The 19351-nt window shown below is 35.0% G+C and overlaps 1 protein-coding gene across 9 annotated transcripts in view; it reads right to left on the reverse strand.

Annotated features, from left to right (window-relative positions):
- RAB28 (RAB28, member RAS oncogene family) overlaps positions 1-19351 on the reverse strand; it is a 91346-nt gene that overhangs the window by 66012 nt on the left and 5983 nt on the right. For all 9 annotated transcript variants that reach the window (XR_013931284.1, XR_013931285.1, XR_013931286.1 and 6 more), the window contains exons 2-4: positions 17557-17653; positions 12326-12414; positions 3541-3670 (exon numbers count right to left, since the gene is read on the reverse strand). Coding sequence is in view for 5 of the 9 variants with exons in the window: in XM_080407567.1 (XP_080263693.1) it covers positions 3541-3670; positions 12326-12414; positions 17557-17653 (316 nt within the window). In the remaining 4 variants the exon portion in view is untranslated. The remainder of the gene's footprint in view (positions 1-3540; positions 3671-12325; positions 12415-17556; positions 17654-19351) is intronic.

Below are 19351 nucleotides of genomic sequence, written 5' to 3' on the forward strand. Positions count from 1 at the left end.
AGGTTTACTCTCCTATTTTTGGTGCAAATGAAGCGGTGTTAACAACAGAGAAATAAGCACATTTCAAATATACTTTGTCTAAAATAAGATTAAAATACCACAAAGTTACAAAGAAACTAAATTTAAGATTCAATACCAACTGTAAATTTTAGGATTATTAAGACCTTATGACTTACAATTAATATGAAAAAGAAAAATTCTACATTCAGTTTTACAATTCCTTTTGCTGTTTACCAAATGCACAGACAAAAATATATGGGAAAAGACAGAGAATTAACTGATAGTCAAACTTGAGTGCATGAGGCAGATCTGGGCAAGATCTTGACTCAAATCAGTTTTCTACTCTCTCTGACCAAATGTGTAGGTCAGGCTATGTACAAAAAAAAAAAAAAAATGTATGGGAATAAAGAAAGAATGAAAAATAAAACTAAGCACCCAGGAGGAAGACAGTCACCTTAAATAAAGTACTGCTTTCACAAAGGAAGACTACATCTCTGAAGCTCTTGTTCTCCCAATTATTTTTAATAAATTAGTGGTCAATGACAGTCCTTCATTTTAGCTAGTCCTGAAGAAAAAAAAAAAAAAAAGAAAAAAAAGATGGGGGGGGGGGGGGGGGGGGGGGGGAAGGAGGGGTGGGAAGGTCCAGAATTTAGGAGATCTCAATTCATACTATTCTTATTATTTTCAAATAAATTTCTGATGGATGAAAGACTAGAGACTGATTGGAAATGTAATTTCTACATAGAAAGCTTCAATGTTTCATGACTAAATCTTAAAACTCTTAAAATCAGAACAGGACACTTTAATAAATTGCCCCCACTGTAAAGTTCATTATCATGCTTTAAACAGACACAGTAGCTTACTGTGTTCATGCTTCTAATCTATTGCAATGTACAATAAAATAGAGTAGTCAAAACTAGCACTGATTCATTTAAAACAGCACTGAACAATTTCTTCAAGTTTGGTGGAATACTGAAGAAATTCCTGCAAACAACACATTTAATAGATTGACTACAAATTGATACAAAAAAAACACTAATAAATCATGCAGTTTTATAGATAATTTAACAGCTAGTAGCTGTGCTCTAAAGCATTACAGCAGAGATCCCAGGTGTATGTACCCCAAAACGGAAAAGTACACATTTTATTCAGTATTAGGAAGTGAAAATGGACAAACGAATGCCTAAGCTCAAGCAAAGTCTACTTAAGAGAGCAGCACTAAATTTAGGCCAAGGTTGTAAAATGGATGGTTTCAGCTGGACTTCCAAATTCTTACCCAGTTGTCTAAATACTGGTCCAATGCTTCCCAGTTGCTATGAATGAAAATAACTGCATTCCCGGCAATTTTTTATCAGAAAAAGTGTTAGAATAACTTGCCATGATATAGATGTTTCTAGTCTTTAATAGAGCACACCCAGGTATTTTCCTAAAAGACATGTATAGCTCAAAAGCCAAGTACAATCCTGAGACAGAAACTACTGACCGTAGTATTTCTCCTGTACGATGCATGAGGTCAAATAAGTTCATCAAATGGCTTTTCTTGGCTTTAAACCTATTATTGCTCTTGCGTTGCATACAAGTGTCTTGTCACTTACTTAGCAAAGAAGTTGAGCTATTCTGAACACAGTGATTCCAGCTGAAGAACTTGTTATTGCTGGTAGCTTTATCCTTTCATAATATGCAAGAGTCAACACCATGCTTCTATATGAATACTTACCTTGTTTTCTATTTATGTAACAATAGAAGCCTGACTACAGTTACCTCTCGCAGGCCATTAAGGTATTGGGGTAGAAGCCCTCCTAGATATTCTTCTCCTATTATAGAATTCAGAAAACCAATACACTTCTAAAGGCTCAATTTTTATCATGCTGAAATAAAAATAAAGTGAAAAAAGACCTCTGTGAACAGCAACCCCTGCATGCTCGACATGTGCAACAATAACAACAAACATCCTTAGGATCACATGAAAGCAACAGTTTGTAATTTTTCTTTACATGCAGCTTCTGAAGGAAAACAAGCTAGCAAACACACTGTTCCTTCAACTACTATTTTCATAAAATTAAAGCCCTTTGTCAGTCTTTAATTGAAAACTCACCTACAAAACTAGAATCTGTTTGCAGATGCTCCCAAGAAAATACTTGATATTAAAGAACTGCAGGTATGTATATGAGAAAAAGATATATATTTAAGGTATATAACAGAAATAAAACTCCTTCAAATGGAAACTAGTGTCTGATTTTCTACTTCTATGGTGTCATTCCAGCAAAAGAATGTTATTTATTCCTATGTTAAAGTGCATCTTACCATAAATACTACCTAAGATTTGCAGAATTTCAGCTAGGAAGTCCAATTTTGGGGCAAAATATAAATCAGTGAAAAATATTTCTCATTTTAATTTCAACAGAATCTGTACTATTAACTCTGGTCTGCTAGAGTACAACACTGTTTAAATTATACTTTCAGAAGTGCTATTTTACTCCAAGAGCTTCTCTGCCTTCTTCCCAGAAAATAAGTAATCTTTCATAATTAATATCATAAAATTCTGCAGCATCACAGTAGCAACATTACAGTTAATGGTTCTGAATCAAAGTGATGTCTCTACATTGTTTTCAAATGCTTTCAAACAACACTAACTGGCTGAATGAGGTCTTTTTTTCAGGTTTCTTCATGATTCAGACATTGTGATACAGACACAAATTACTTGGAAAGTCAAAAAAAATATCTGTTTTTTGTTGTTCAACTAAATATATATACATTGTTAAAAGACTCTGTATCTGCTTCCACCACTTTCTGAAATGGCTTTATGTTGCTTTTATCATCTTCAATAGAAAAAGGGTAAGAGAGCTAGGATCAAGACCTCAGGTATACTAATAAAGATGTTTCTGTAAGATTTCTTAGCTGGAAATGAGGGAAATTGGAAATCATCTAATTAGGAAACTAACTAGGTGATGGTTACTTAAAGTGGCATATTCTGGTGGCCAGAAGAAAACAGTTATATGATACTTACATGACCAAAAAGAGGACAGGTTAAAAAAAAAATCCCAAAACAACAGGAATTAAGTAACCTCACATGCAGAACTACAGATAACAGGCAAAAAAAGCCTAATAAGCAACTCATAAGTACTATGCGTAGTGCGTAGTTTAGTTAAATAATATATACCAGCAGTGAATTTAGCAGTGTCTGGACATACAGAACCATGAAATATAGCTGTCATTAGATCCAGGAATGTTTCCCAGTTCTCTGTTCTAGATGCATGCTATGGCTATATCCTGAGGCCCTATCAAATTCAAACACGGGTGAGAGAAATCTCTTCAAGAAAAGAAAACAGGGAGGCAGGCTAGGCAAAGCATGATGCAGCAAGCCCCTCAACCTAACCACCCACAACAAGAATCCCGAGGTACACCCAAATATCATCTGTACACAACAACACACAAGACAATATTCAGTTTCATTTTACTAAAGGTATATGACCTGTGCCATTTCTTCAATAGAGCAACATTCAGAGTATTTCAATTAATTTTTAAATATGAATAACTTACTTTTATTTCCAACCAAGGCCACAAGTGGCTGTGTTTCTGATTCTTCATTCACTTTTTTTACCACATTATACCAGTCTTCTAAATTGTCAAAACTCTGGCCATTGGTAATATCATAAACCAAGAGAATACCCTAAATAAAAAGATATATTTAAAGTGTAACAGACTGTAAAAACATATTAACATGGTAAAATTTGTTTCAGTCTAAATCATTATCATCATAAAATATAGCACTGAGAAATAATGGCATTGTATCTTTTCAGGAATAATTAAAGGAATTACAAGTTTCTGTAATAAACAGATATTATTACAGTATTTCTCCTGCATTCCATATGTTCCAAATTCAGATACTAATTGAACTACAAGGGCAGAAAGAAATAGCAATTTAGTAAAGAGCACAGTTAGTTATATTAGAAATAATCCAAACTGCATATGCTTTATGAAAAACCCAAAAAGCACTTCACATTAATAGTAAGATAAAAATCACACTAAAGAAGGACTTTTATTTTAGCCAATATTACTTGTACTTTCACTATTCCCTTTTTGAAAAAATAAAAATAAAAGCAGTTCAATCATACATTTCTGCACACTGCCCAACTGTCATGTCTCTGCTCTCCTTGAGGGAGAAAGGCCAGATCCCTTCCTTCACTGTTGCAGAAGACAAGCAAGAAGTGCTGGCAAGCTTTACATTTTCAAAGGATAAACTAAAGATGTGGTCAGAAGTCAAAAAGAAGGTAGTATTTCATAGGTTTTGGGGCCAGGGTATGAGTAACAAATACTCAAAACAGGCTTTACTGGGGATTCCTCAAAGCTAATATCCATTACTATAAAGCACAGCCCAAATATCCACCTTCTCCCTCCATAATTCTAAGATCAGCAATCACAAATCACTCTCCTCTCAATTATTGAGTCTTCTGCCCTGCCTTCCACTAGACTAAAGGCAGTATCTTGTAAATAAGGAATAATGTCAGAATTATCTTCTGTTGCACTTGTTCTCATGGAGTTCACATGGCGGGGAGGGGTGGAAATCCCTGCAGCTGCACTGCTCCTCACATGAAATTTTCACAAATATTCTAAAAAAACAATACAATGCATATCAAATCAGCTCGTTCAATGACCCACTGTGAAGAGAAAAGATTTTTCAAGTAAAATTTTTTTCAGGTATTTGTCTGGGCCCAGTTTTACTTGATAGTTTCATGTGGAGTGTCTTAGATCACAGAACATAGTGGAAGCTTATTAATTTCACAGATGACAACAAACTAGTAGAGACTGCAAGATTATTTGAGGAGAGTTTACATTATATGATGAGAAATAAAAATAATAGGATGCAATTCAATAAGTACCATGAAGTTCAAAGGAAGCAATAATCAACTGCACAATAGGAAACATCTGGCTTTGGAACAGGTTCCATATCATAGGATCAAGGAGTTACAATAGATCACAGTTGAATATGTCAAGCTTATTTTGTAGCAAAAAGGAAAATTTCACACTGGCATGAAACATTCCAGGTGAAATAATGCATCCAGCTTTGGACACTGAAAGTCAAAAAAAGGGTAGACTAGAAGAGACCAGTAGTAACATCAGAGGTTTAGAAACCATGACTGACATCAGAAAATTGAAAAAAATGGACTGTTTCAACAAACACAAGACTGATAGCAGGCATGATGATGCTGGCAAAAGTTTCAAGAGAAGATAACAGAAATTCTTTTATATGCTCACATATAGTTTGCAGATGACACTAAACTGGGAGAACCAGCCAATATGCATGAGGCTGCCATTCAGAGGTACGTACACATGCTCAAGGAATGGGCAAACAGGAATCTTTCACCATTCAACAAGGACAAATGCAAATCTCTGCAGCTTGGCAGGAATAAACAACACAGGCTGGGGAGCAACTGAAAATTACCTCAGGTCTTGGTAGAGAGCAAGCCAAATATGAGCTAGCAATGTTCCCTTGCCACAAGGATAGACAACATGAGCCTGGGCTGTATTAGCAGAAGCACAGCCACTAGACCAAGGTATCTATTCCAGCACTTGTTAGAGCATATCCAACGTAATACACCCAGCCTAGGCCCCTCAATGCATCAGTAAAGTGGAGTAAGTTCGGCAGAAGGCCACCAAGATGAAGAGAGACTGAAGCACTTGTCCTGTGAGGAGAAGATGAGGATTCCTCAACCTGGAGATGAGATGGCCCTGGGAGGACCTAAAAGCAGCTTTCCCATACTCATGGGGAAACTATGAAGAAGATGGAGCCAGGCTCTTCACAGTAGTGCATGGCAGGAGTATGAAACACAACGGACCTAAGTTGAAACTAGAGAAATTCAAACTAGATATAAAAGGAAAAGCTTCTTCACCATGAGGAGAATCATGCAGTGGAATAGGGATGCCAAAGACATTGCTTAGTCTCCATCCTTAAAGCTTTACAGGAATGGACTGGATAAAGCCTTGAGCAACCTAGTCTCACCTCATAGCTGACCCTACTTTGAGCACAAGGTTTGATTAGAGATCTCCTAAGATCCCCTCCATCCTGAACCTCTCTTACTATTCTGTGTTCAATACAGCATGTAGCAATAGGTTTAACTTACAAGAAGATTATAGCAAGGGTACATACTAGGGGAAAAAAAAAAAAAAAAAAAAAAAAAAAACACAAACACGTAGACAGTAAGAATAGCAAAGCTCTGATATACACCTTCAGGGACAGCAGAGTCACCAACATTGGAGGATTTCTGAAGGCTGATAAAAATGAAATAGATATTATACAGGTATAAGAGATCCTATTGAGATCCCTTGACAGCAATAAAAATCTATCTCTTCTCCTTTGATGCCATCAACTCCTTGGCAAAATTAGTTTTTCTTCCTTATATTTATATGGCTGCTATTAATTTCTGAGGAACAGCTTTCACCAGTTCCTTCAAGAAAATTAAGAATTATGACACCTATCTTTTCTCTTGCTATCTTTCCTCCTTCACTTTACTAATCAAATCTAGTATTAAACATACACTTCACTCTTCCAACTGTTGTACAATTTATTCCTTAGTATCTTGCATCTCAGTTAACTTCTCCTACCTATTTTCCTAACTACCCAAATGCCTGTGCATGTATATATTTGCCTTTCATAATATAAGCCTTGCTCTAGGCAGAACATACTGATGTTATTGAATGCTCAGTGGAAAAGATGAAACTCAAACTGAGGGACAGGTATTGTAAAGGTTAAAAAAACCCAAACAAACGTTAGGCTGAAAGCTGTAAATGAAAAAGTGCATGGCATGCTGCTTTCACCAGTAGTCAAGTTCTCTTACCAACTTGCAGAAAAGCAAAGCAGACTATCTAAACCATCTTCAGCACTGAAGGGTTTAATCAGCATTAAACGTAAGATAAAGTTAACAAAAGCTGAGCATTTAATGTTGGCCAACTCTATCTGTAACTAATTCTTCATCAAAATGCTACTCTGCTACACATCCTGTAGCCAACTGCAGCCTACCTGCACCTTTGGAAGAAAAAAAAGAGAGGGCATTTACAGTGGATTTATCATGAAAGAAATCACTGAACAAAGTTCACAACTAAAGCTTCACCTAACTTCCTTCTGGTCCCCCCACTTCTCCATGATCTAAAATACTGCCTCTAAAGCATATTCTTTCCTTAACCATCTTGGTTTTGAATCTTACTAATATTTGTTATACTTAAGAAACACAGACAGCAGGTATGACATCTTAGAGATGTGGGGGGAAAAAAAAGGCAGCTTGGCATCCAGGTCATAAAGAATACTTCTTGCTTAGATTTTTGCCACAACAGCACTCTATAAGCAACTTAGTATGATACAGAAAATTAATGGATCCATAAGTAAAATTTATTTTACCTTTAACACAGAAATTCCATCATTGCTTTCACAAAAATACAACATATTTTTCACACTTACAGTATATGGAGTACAGAACAGGTAGAGGGGATTAAAGCTGTTGTTTCCCTATTATGTATGAGGAATTAAGATAGAAAATGAACACTGGCCTTTTTACACAAAAGTAGCACATTTCCCTGCCCTGAAAAAGGTTTGCAACACATGGCAGACAACATGCCAAGAACAGCACGTTAATTCTCTAGTCTCCAGCGACATGGCAAATAGTCCCTGCTTACATAATTGCACTCCTCTAGTAAGAGGAGTTTTGCCTACATTAGTGTACATGCGAGTGTTTTTTGTTTTGGAATTATACAGCATTTTCAAAAATAGGTCACTGGAAACTGAGAATATTGCAGAAATTATTTGCTGGTCTCTGGAGAAAGTAGAGTCTGCAGTACTCTTTCTCTATTAACAAGCCAATTTATCAAGTAGCATATGCCACCTCTTAAGGATACTTTAAACTAGATATGCGGGTAGGGGCAGCAGTTACAGGTAAGAGATGGGACTTGTTCTGGAATATTTACCACACAAACAGCAGCAGTGCTACTATACAGCAGAACTGCTATTACAGAAGTGTTGCACCTAGGCAATATATTCACACTAGGCAATCAACATTTAACAGGTGTCAAGTTTATGTCAAGATTTGTCACAATAAAAGAAAGCTACAGAAACCATGTTTTCTTCTTCAGGCTTATCCTCAGTTGCCCTCATTCTATGACTGACTTTAGTATGAAGGAACTAAATTAACTTTCAAATTTTTATTAATATTCATTAAATATCAGACCAAAACTCTAAAATATATTTTCTAGTCACAAAATATTCTATTTAGCAAAGAGTAACTTCATTACAATATCTTGCCCATCTGCAGAAACGCTATTTTTACAAGTGAAAACAGTTTACAGTCTACATATACTTAACCACTGTTGTCTTTGCTGATATTGAGGATATGGTCACTCAACTACACGCAATTGAGTTGCCATAATGGAATAAGCTACTGACTATCGGTTCAGCTGTGGTAACAGACTATGAAACTACTCTTAGCCTCTCTCAATTCTGAAATATCAGTTTTAATCAACACTGACAGAAAGCTGTTTATTAGCATTTTTTGTTTATAAAGATCAAAGAGCTCCTTTACCCCACAACTTGCAGAGTTGTTCTGACCCACCAGTGAAATTCAGCTACCAAGACGGGATGTGGCAACTACATTGTTCTGGATGAGCAACACCAGACAGAAAAAATCCAGGGGGGGGGGCAGAAGAACAACTGCTTCAAGACAGCAAGTGAACTGCAATTTCTCCAACTGCAACCACGCAAGCAAATTAAGTAGGTTCTCATTCTCAAATCTAGCACTCTTATTTAAAACATGCCACAAGAAATCAGGGATCTCGGTCAAAAAATGGCACCTTAACAGTAACTTAAGCCAAAAGATCAACCCTACATAATTGATTCAGCTCCCATTCAAAAAGAAGGAAACCTCCAGTGCCAAGGTTTGCAGCAAAGTATAGATGGATGCTCCACTATTAGATCAAATTTCAGCAGAGATCAAGTGAACTGTAGACTGTAGATAACCTTTTCAGTTGCTGTAGATTCTCAAAACTTCCATCTCTAGTTGATCATAGTATTTTATAAGTAGGTCTACCATACATTTGGATTTCTGAGTACAAAACCAAGAATTCAGCCACTTTTGATTTCTGAACCTTACAATGATCAACCAGATGAGTCTATACAAGATTATGGACATCAGCAGATACGGGATAAAAGCATGATGCATACTGTATAGACATGCTACAAGTTATGCTACCTATGTACTTTAACTCTGAATGATTGAGATTTGGAAAATACATGCAGATGAACACCATTTCTGCAAGAGGTCCAAATCATCCACTCTATGTATGTACAGCTTATGTACTTTACAAACAAGATGTTTAAAATCCCAGTTGCACCACACATGCTGACCAAGTGCAACACACCATAGGTACACATACTTCTTTTATAGCAACTTTCGCTACAGTTACTTTAGTATTTTAAAGGCTTTCTTGTACCAGAGAACCCAAAACTGAACACAGTGCTCCAAATATAGCCTCAAATATATCAGGCAGGATGATAATAATTTTATTTGATTTGCCTACTGCATTCTTACTAATGCAGCCCAGTATTCAGTTAGCTTTTACTGTTGCAGGGGTGCATTGCTGACTCATCAACTGTTGGGTGTTTTTTTTTCCAGTAGGACCTCTGCTTTCTTTTCTTCAAAGCCATTTCATAGAATGACTGAGGTTGGAAAGGACCTTTAGAGCTCATTTGGTCTAATGCCCCTGTTCAAGGAGTGTCACGTAAAGCCAGCTGCCCAGGACAATGTCCAGATGGCTTTTGAATATCTCTGAGGACAGAGGGTCTACAACCTCTCTGGGCCGCTTATGCCAGTGCTTGGTCATGCTCACAGTGAAAAAGTGTTTCCTGATGTTCAGACAAAACCTCCTGTTGTTTCAGTTTGTGCCCACTGCTTCTTGTCCTGTCACTGAGCATCACTGAAAAGAGATTGACTCCATCTTCTTTGCACCCTTCCCCAGATAAGCCTTCTCTTCTCCAGGTTGAGAATCCAGATTTCTCAGTCTTTCCTCATAGGAGAGATGTTCCAGTCCATTACTCAGCTTTATGGCCCTTCGCTGGACACTTGACAGTTGACTTCCAGCCTACATAAGGTTACTCTGTTCCAGGTACAGGGGACTTGGCATTTGTCTTCAGTGTACTTCACAAGTTTTCTGTTGGTCCACTCCTTCAGCTGGTCATAGTCTCTCTCAATAACAGTTCTACTCTCCAGCACAATGACCATTTCTCCCCAGTCTGGTGCCATTTGCAAACTTACAAATAATGTTTTGTTCCATTTTTCAAGAATTAACAAAAAGACATGACCCCAGTACCAGCCCCTAAGGAATATAACTACAACCAGGCACCAATCTGACATTCAGCCATGGGCCATCTTTAAGTCCAGCTGTCCATTCAGGTTTTCAGTCACGTTAAGACCCACCCATTCAGTCTGTTATCTTTACATTTTCTCCGTAATAATACTGTGGAAGATAATGTCAAAGGCCTTGCTTTAGTCAAAGTAAATAACATCCACTGCTCTCCTCTCCACAGAGACAATCATCTGACGACAGAAGGCAATCAAGTTGGTTGGGCACAATTTACCCTTGCTAATTCCATGCTAGCTCTTCCCAATTACTTTCTTGCTGCTTTGCTGCCCATGCACAGGAATTTTTATACATACTTTAAAAAAGCTTTCTTCTAAAAAGCTACAGATGTTCAACATGAAATAAGCTCCTGCCTAGAAATAAACTGAAAGCAGTGCCTTTCTGAACTATTGATGCTGTTTCATGAATAGAGGAAAATGAAGATAGTTTTATGTGTCTTTAACAGGTGCTGTTAAAAAGCTAGCAGAAGAGTGTGTTACAGACCAGCTTTGATGGTAAGAAGCCTATTACAGACACTGGCAACACATGCCAACAATGGGAGACAGAATAGCCATTAGTTCATTAAAAAAAATTAGGGTTACAATGAGGGCTGGGGGAGGATTAAAGGAGAAGAGATTAGATGTAGGGGGTTTTCTTGATAATGTGTTTGGAATGATCAAAAAATCAAACTTTTCTAACTTTAAACTTGCTGATACCAACTTTTTCACTACTTTGGGGCATTGCTATTAACTTTTTGACCTGCTATTGCTGATAAGAAACTTCTAAGTTTATCACCAAATTAAATACAGAAAAAGTTAATAGCCTTTTATTTCTTTCATTGAGTTTACTTTGGGCATATGGCAACAATTTGTGTAATCAAATTCCCTCTGTCGCAGAAGCCACTTTCTCCTGTTGCTTGGTAGATCTTTAACAGGACAGCACAACATTTTTTATTAAAAAATAAGAAAAGGTTATAAAACACTATAAAACAGATGCAACAGCTAAAAACATTCAGACGTATTTTGAAAGTGAAAAAATGTTAAATAGACAAGTTTGGGTTTATCCCTTTAACTAATAAATCCTAATCTCCTTAATTAGCCATTCCTGTGCTGTACTTACTAGTACAAAGTTTCTGTCCAACAAAAGTTTTAGGATTCCTCATTCCTATTGCTTGAAATATTGGGAGGAAAAAATAAGTGTGTTTGTTTTCTTTTCAGACAAATACAACAATACATAATAAAACATGTTATGGCTATTGTTCTTGTTACGAACTCCAAATTAAAGAACCGAGTACATTCTAGGATCACTCATGTTAAGAAATTTGGCATATAGTACATCCTCCTAAATCATATCATAACCCAAGATACTGTTATAATCTTTAGCTCTTACTTAATCCTTCACTTTAAGTTGCTTAGCTAGCCTCAAGATAAAATTAATTTTCATTGGATAGAAGTTCTGCAAAAATATTTAGCTACCTGGTTGCCTCCTTTTGTTTGCCCTCTTATAACCCCAGTTGCATGTATGAGTTTAACGGTGTAGGATTGCTCTTAATTTCCTCCTTCTACTTTTTCCCCCCAGGGGGCATCTGTTCTAAAGCAGCCACTCTATCTACCATGTGGATATCCAAATAGACTTTACTCTACTGTGAGTGCTTTTCTTAACTCAGGACACAAAGCACCGAAACATACATATTTTCTTGGGAGTTACACAGATCTACAAATGCACTCTTGCATTGCTTTTTAAGTCAACTCTAAAAAACTAACTACATACCAAAATTAGACTTGCATGTGAATATAAATTACGTTTAGCCTAAGCAGAGATTCAACATTTTTGAGATTTAAAAAAAACCAACAACCTGTAAGATACATATAATTTTAAGAAAAATGTTTCAGTGAGTTTTATATAATTACTATAGATACAATTATTAGTAGCAGTTATACTGTACCTGAGCTCCATAAATATATTTATCCAGCATTTTGCCTCCTATTGTTTGTCCCCCTACATCCCACACTTGAAGAGTAACATTCAGATTTCCTGGGAAAAAGAAATGATACAGATACAGTGTAACCTGGAAAGTTTAGATACTAATAAAATTAAAGATATATTATCACAGCAGGTAATACAGCTCTAGCATATCAATAACAATAGCTTTTTACCAGTATTCAATAAATAGTAACTAAATTTCAACACAAAGATGAACGTATTATTTGGAAAAAAGTCACTTGTGTCCAGTTAAGTCATTAAGATGCAGTAAAACTATAGCTAGATATCAACATGCTGAATATTAAAAGAATTGGAATCATATAAAGTATAACATTCTGACCAGAAATTATATAAGATATTGCACCAGAGAAATATGTAAAACTTGGACAAAGCTCTATAGCACAGTACTTTAAATTGAAAGGCAACACAATAAATGTCAATTTGACCACATTATTTCATACCGTATCATACACACCCCTACAAATTTTCTTTACAAATCTAGAAGCAGAGAAAAACTTCACACTAATTGCATTTTGGTAGTGATGCTCTTAGTACTATAAAGAATTATATAGTTCACAGATTAAAAAATGGAAATACTGACATACATACAAGTTGAGATGCAAAGCATGATTACTTCCTCCAGGCACCACCCCAAAGCAGACAACTAAATTGGACACAATCTGCATAACTTCATCTTCAAAGAATCTACATCAAGAAAACATCTTCCTTTCTACTCTAAACAGTCAAGCTATGTTGAAACTGTTAACAGGTTTTAAAAAACAAAGTAACAAGAAATCAGTCTAAATACATACTCTGCCAGCTAACAACTCAAACTCACAGCCTAAACATACACACAACAAAGTTTGTCACCACATGCATACAAACATATTAATAGGATTTGGCTCATTTTGCATGGAGAGAACTGTTTTCAAAATTGTATGACTACCTGGAAGCACCAAACTCTAATACACTAAGGGCTGATGACGAATTTTCTAATCTACATACAACTCACATGACTTACATGTTAATAACAATTCTACGTACTCACAAATAATTATAACTGCCTCTTAATTTTATTCCTAGATTTAGGGAAAAAAAATGTAACATATTCCATATCAAAATATTTGAGTGAAAAAGAACACATTATTTTGAGTTGCTAAGAAAGATACACTCTTAATTCAACTATTTTATGTTATTAACAACCTTATTTTACAGAATGTGATCTATTCTGCCATCAATTTATAACTAAAACACATTGGTTATGCAAGGAAGTGTGCTCTGTGGAAATATATCCCAGCACTAGGTGAATATAAACAGCAAGTTAGAACTATATAGCTGAATACACTACTTGTGGTATTAAATATACCACATTATATTTTTATGATGAATCTTGCTTTAATCTAGTTAAAAGTGCAGATTTCCTAAACTGCTACTTTGGTCTCAAATATATAGAGATGAATGCAAGACAACCTATTCACAGTACCTTTAAGCTACACTGAGTTTTATCTAATACTTAAGATAAAGAATTTCTACATGGAGCTTAGTAGATACATCATAAACACTCCAGTTTGATAAAGGCAACCTTTCATACAATAAAAATCTTACTTGCTTTGACAGTGTATATATTATATATTAATTACTTCTAAAGCTTAGCACATAAGTGACTGCAAATAATGCAGGAAAGCCTTCCATAAAGCATCTGGCATGGATAAACTGGTGAATCCGCAGTCTGAAATGACTATGCATCTTTAGTGGGTAAACAAACTAAACATGCACAAAAGCTCACTGTGCTGCAGTATTCTACCCTTAATTTGGTTGTATGTATTCTACTGGAAATGTATTATGTCATTCATGCCAGCTACTTGGAAAAAAAGCTTTATAAATATTCTCGCTTTATAAATACTATCACTTTCAAACTCAACAATTTTTAGATGCTTAATTTTGTGTTCAAATGTAGAAAGTTTCTAACTTCATATCTGCTCTTAAGAGCAGCAATCATGCACAGCATACTGGGCTTAGTATCTGGATAACTCCATGAAATTATCTGAGAAACTTTCATGCAGGAAGTTAAATTAACTTGTGTAACAGTGACTGTTCAACTTAAAAAACAGAAACAAGAAATTGGGAAAAAAGGGTTGCAATGTTCATTTAAGGTGACACGGTTGTTAATTAAGACTTTGCTAACTACCGAAATCCATGCTGATCCTCTCCAGTGCAAAATGTTTCATTTTCCCTTTTGTTCAGTTGGGTCCTGTAATATCTGCTTTGTGCTCAAATTGATTTTGGGAGAGAAAGAAGGATGTTAGGATTATTCTGACAGGAGGAAAAACTCTGGACAATTTCCCTAGCAAATATATAATTAACAACTGTGATAGTAGCACATAAAGTTTTCTGCAAAAAAATTGGAATCTATTTTTCCACAGTTTTAAGAGGAACATAGAAACTGGAGAATGACAACATAATAATAAGACAGTTCTTAGAAATAAGGTTAACATACACAATTCTGAAGAATGCCATAAAAATAATAAGTAATATATTGATAAGGAACAAGAAAACACTAGCACTCTGTAGAATACTAGCACCTTCCTCTGTAGAAAATGCGCACAAGTGTGAAGTTAAAATAACTGAGGCAACACAGTGGAAGTACCTAGACAGTTTCTAGTATGAACTGAAGCCACTGGGCTGATTCAGTAGTGATCCTGCAGAAGTATACTTGGTGCACTGGTTAACCTTACTTCAAGTGCTGCACAGTCAAGATGGAACTAAAAACACAAGTCTGCTCACTTTTTGCACTGACAAAAGAATTTTAACAGAAGAATCCCGTTTATTGAACTGAACCCACAGCCTTCCTAAAAGTATTCAACTGTGGCTCTTAAGAATCTCTATCAGCAGACCCTCTGACTAACAGATACACTATTTAAACAGTAAAATCTACACCGTGTTTGCATCCAGACTATACAAGATACTGCATCAACAAATACACTGAAACTGATTTGCATTTGAAAAACGTATTTTGAACAAGCTGCATGAAGAGAATGTGTTAACAGTGGAACGCTAAAAGTTACATTGTTCAAAATTAGTCAAAGGATTTATGATTTGTATTAAACCATATGGTATTACCATGTAAAATATTTACTTCACTGCAAAACTGCATCAGTTACTAAAACAACTGGAGAAAAACACTAGTATTATTTTTAAAAAGAAAAAAACCCAGAAAAACCAGTATTTTATTTTACAAGCTAAAATGCATTTCTAATGCAGCCTAATGTAAACTTCTGTACAATTTGAGAAATCAGTAATTTTAACTTCTGGAATCTTTGCTGATATTTAAAGAAGGAGAAAAAAATTGAACTACTGAACCATAGTTATTTGTCAGTTCCCCTACTAAAGAAAAGAAATTGAGACTTTTTTTCCTACTGATACACACATAATTTCTGTGCACCAGTATGAATTAACTTTTCAAGTAAACACAGCAGCTCTGCAAACCCAGAACTAATCAAGAAATTAGAAAAATCCGCTTCCTTAAGTAATGCTTCCCACTCCAGTATTTAGAAATTTTACTCCCTCCCTCTTCCTTCCCTCTCACTCCCCACCACCAGTTCAGCTTACCTATAAAACAGAGAAATCCATTTACCTAAACACATAGGCAAAAATATGATAGCCTACCAAAAATGCTTCTTCCTGAATATCAATATATTCCATGAAAGTTATTACTTTTTTAATGATAAATGAGGAAAATAGATGTGCAGACAGTGTTGCTGGTTTGGTGCTGTTTTCATCTACTTTCTGATTTTATTACAAAATAAACTAGAAAAAAAGTAAAACTTGAATGAATCAATAGTTGATATTTTTCCAAATTTTCTACACAACAAGGATATTTAGAATCCCAGTAATGTACTACTAGCTTCTGTATGCTTAACAGCTGGAAAAAAACTTGCAAATACAAGTTCTCAGCATGCACACTGCATGATTTGTGTACACATTCCACTTGCAAGTACTGCTGCTAAGTATTATGTACACTGGTATTTTTAGAGGCATAAGCAGGACAATAAAAAATTCCTCTGTTGATTTTAAGGATAAATAAGCACTGAACTTTGGTACTTTATCACTCACCAGATACTAAAAAAGTACAGCAATGGCCAAACCAAAATAGTGAATGCAGGAATAGTCTGAAAATATTACTCTGTTTCACTTAAGAAAATATATAAACATAATCAAGAAATTATTGGCAATATAATTTTAACAAAATAAGTTTAAGAACTGTATATATTTTCTTAGAACTTCAGGTTATAGCTAAAATGTTTCATTTCTGGATTTGCTTCCCATTCCGCTCTCCACAAGGAAAAAAAGATAGAATTACCCAATTTGCATCAACTTCATCAAATCTCACAACTTTTAATAATTACCTATACTTTTTCTAACTTCTTCTGATTTGTGAAGCCAGAAGAAAATGCATTTAATGAAAAACTTTCCTACTTGGAGCAACCACAAATCAGTGAAAAGACTTATTTCAAACCCCCAATTGTTCAGAGACAAATTTCTACCAGCAACTATTCTGTTTTAATTATTTCTTTGCATTTTCCATGCAGTGTGCTACAACTGGCATCTAAATAGTTTCTTTGCCGTCGTGAAGTGAAACATCTTGAATGCTCAAACTGTATTTTTATGAGTGCCGAGGGACCCTAAATTTTAGTGGTCTATTAAATGCCAGCAATTTCATGCTGCCTTGCATAAAACAGCATTCACATATTAGAGCACTGCAATTCCATAGCTGCATTATGCTTCTCTCACACAACTCAAATATAAGTTGTATATTTCATTTAAAAAAAAATATATATCTGTTTCTTTCAAAACACATATACTTTTTCAACGAGTATTTTTAAAGTTCCAATTCATTGTTGTATGTTACACTAGCCACATGGACAGCAAGTACACTCAAATAAAGCTAATAAAAATCATTAATATAGATAACATTCCTTTTATTTGAATCCAGTGTTCTACTTTAAGATCTATGTTGTAAATGCATAACCTTTTGTCACCTGGCAAGAACATACTAACAACTTTTTCTCTGAATAAGCTATTTTGCCATAAAAAGCACTGCACTAAGCTTATTTAGTACACGTTACTTTGAAGAATCTGTTTCTGCAAGTCTTACTCTGCCCAACCTTTCAGTGTTAGTTTTTATTCTCTTACCTGGCAATACTATCCTTTTCAAGAAGAAGTCCAGTCCTATCGTTTGTTTGTACTGTTTTCCAAATGTTTCTTGAGCAAAACGTGTAGCTAAGGACGTCTAAAACAGAACAATATCAAATTAAATTGTCATTTTAAACAGCAAAAATCTTGATGTCTAACCAGAAGTATGAAATACAGTTAAGCACTTTTTACATCAATGCATGGTAACAGTGTTCATGGATTTGGATTGACAAGCATTCCAGCCAGCTTCAACACAGTAAGAGGAGGTGGCAAAGGCTACTGATTTATGCACAAAGCAGCAAGGTGCATATTTTCTTTGTATTTCAAAGGTACTGTGACAGTCATATTACAAAATACTACACAAAACTGAATGAGGTATCATTAGTATGCTCAAACAGACACAAATCTAAAGTGACAGTATCCATACATGAAGAGCTTGTTATTTTTAAAAAACATTCATTTGCAAAAAGGCTCCTTCTCTGGTACAGAACACCTTGATCCCAGATGAACTTTCTGGGAGGGAACAGAGATCTGCATCGTGCAGAGTCCCACAGGGGCTCCAAAGCGTGTCAGAAATACATCAGAATTTCAGGATCACATGAAATCTAAGATATGAAAAGTACTTTCTTGGACACAGGAAAAACTAAATTCATGTTAAGAACACACATTTGCAGAATCATTCCTTTAAGGGGAACTTTGGAAACTTATTTCTTCAATTTATATTTGTGGATTTATGAAAGTAAAACAATACACTGTTGACATAATAATCAGCTTTTACTACATACTACTAAAAGGATACACAACTAACCTACACAATGTATTGGAGCAAGGCATTTAGTTCTTTCACCAGCAATTTAACTTCTCTAAGCAGGCGGGTAAAAAAAAGGAAAGAGAAAAAAAGGAAAAAAAAAAAAAGGCATCCCACAATCTAAAGTTTAAAACCAAAAAGAAAGGGATGGGGGGGGCAGGGAAGGGGGAAGAGAGGTGCTATTCTAAAGCATACAAAAGTTTGTATTGTGGAGAAAATTAAATACTATATTAAAAATGAATGACACAGATACAATACATCCTATATCAAATCAGTGGCATACACTTAAAAATCTCATGTTGACATGATGTGAAATTATAAAAACAAAGTAATTGCAGAAAAAAAAAATCTAAATATGCATTTATACAAACAGGGGAAAGAAATCCTAACATCCCAAAAAAACACACCGTCAGAGAAAACTCAAAATGGGCAAGAAGGAATTTTTTTTGTCAGCTTTCCATTCACCAAGATCCAAAGAGATAAGTCACATAAATTTTTATTAAAAATTATTGTTGGAGCACATTTAGTTCAAAACGCAATAGCAAAATAATGCCAATAGTTCTGAAAAATTAGAATAGGCAAGTTCTATTAATAGAACAGTTATAACAGATCTAAATTATACTGATAATGTCAAATGTACACAGGAAGAAATTGTAACTTTTTTTTTTGCATGAAAACACGATCACCAGAGCTCCACCGTTAAAGCTCTAGTACGAATAGGCAAACATTTATTCAACTATTAAATTATCTGTTAAGTAAATAACATAAGATTTACTGTTTTCTTGTTTCTATATCACATTTATATTCCTACCATTGTTATATATATATATATATATATATATATATATATTTTGATATGAGAAGATATGTTTAGGAAGTAATCCAAAAAATCAATTAAAGATTATGGCAACATTTTCATTTACTTCACTGAACTCAAACCCCAAGAGGATTAAAAAAAAATAAATAAATGGAGAAAAAAAAGCAAGT

Source organism: Falco punctatus (assembly GCF_963210335.1).
Source record: "Falco punctatus genome assembly, chromosome: 1".
NCBI lineage: Eukaryota > Metazoa > Chordata > Aves > Falconiformes > Falconidae > Falco > Falco punctatus.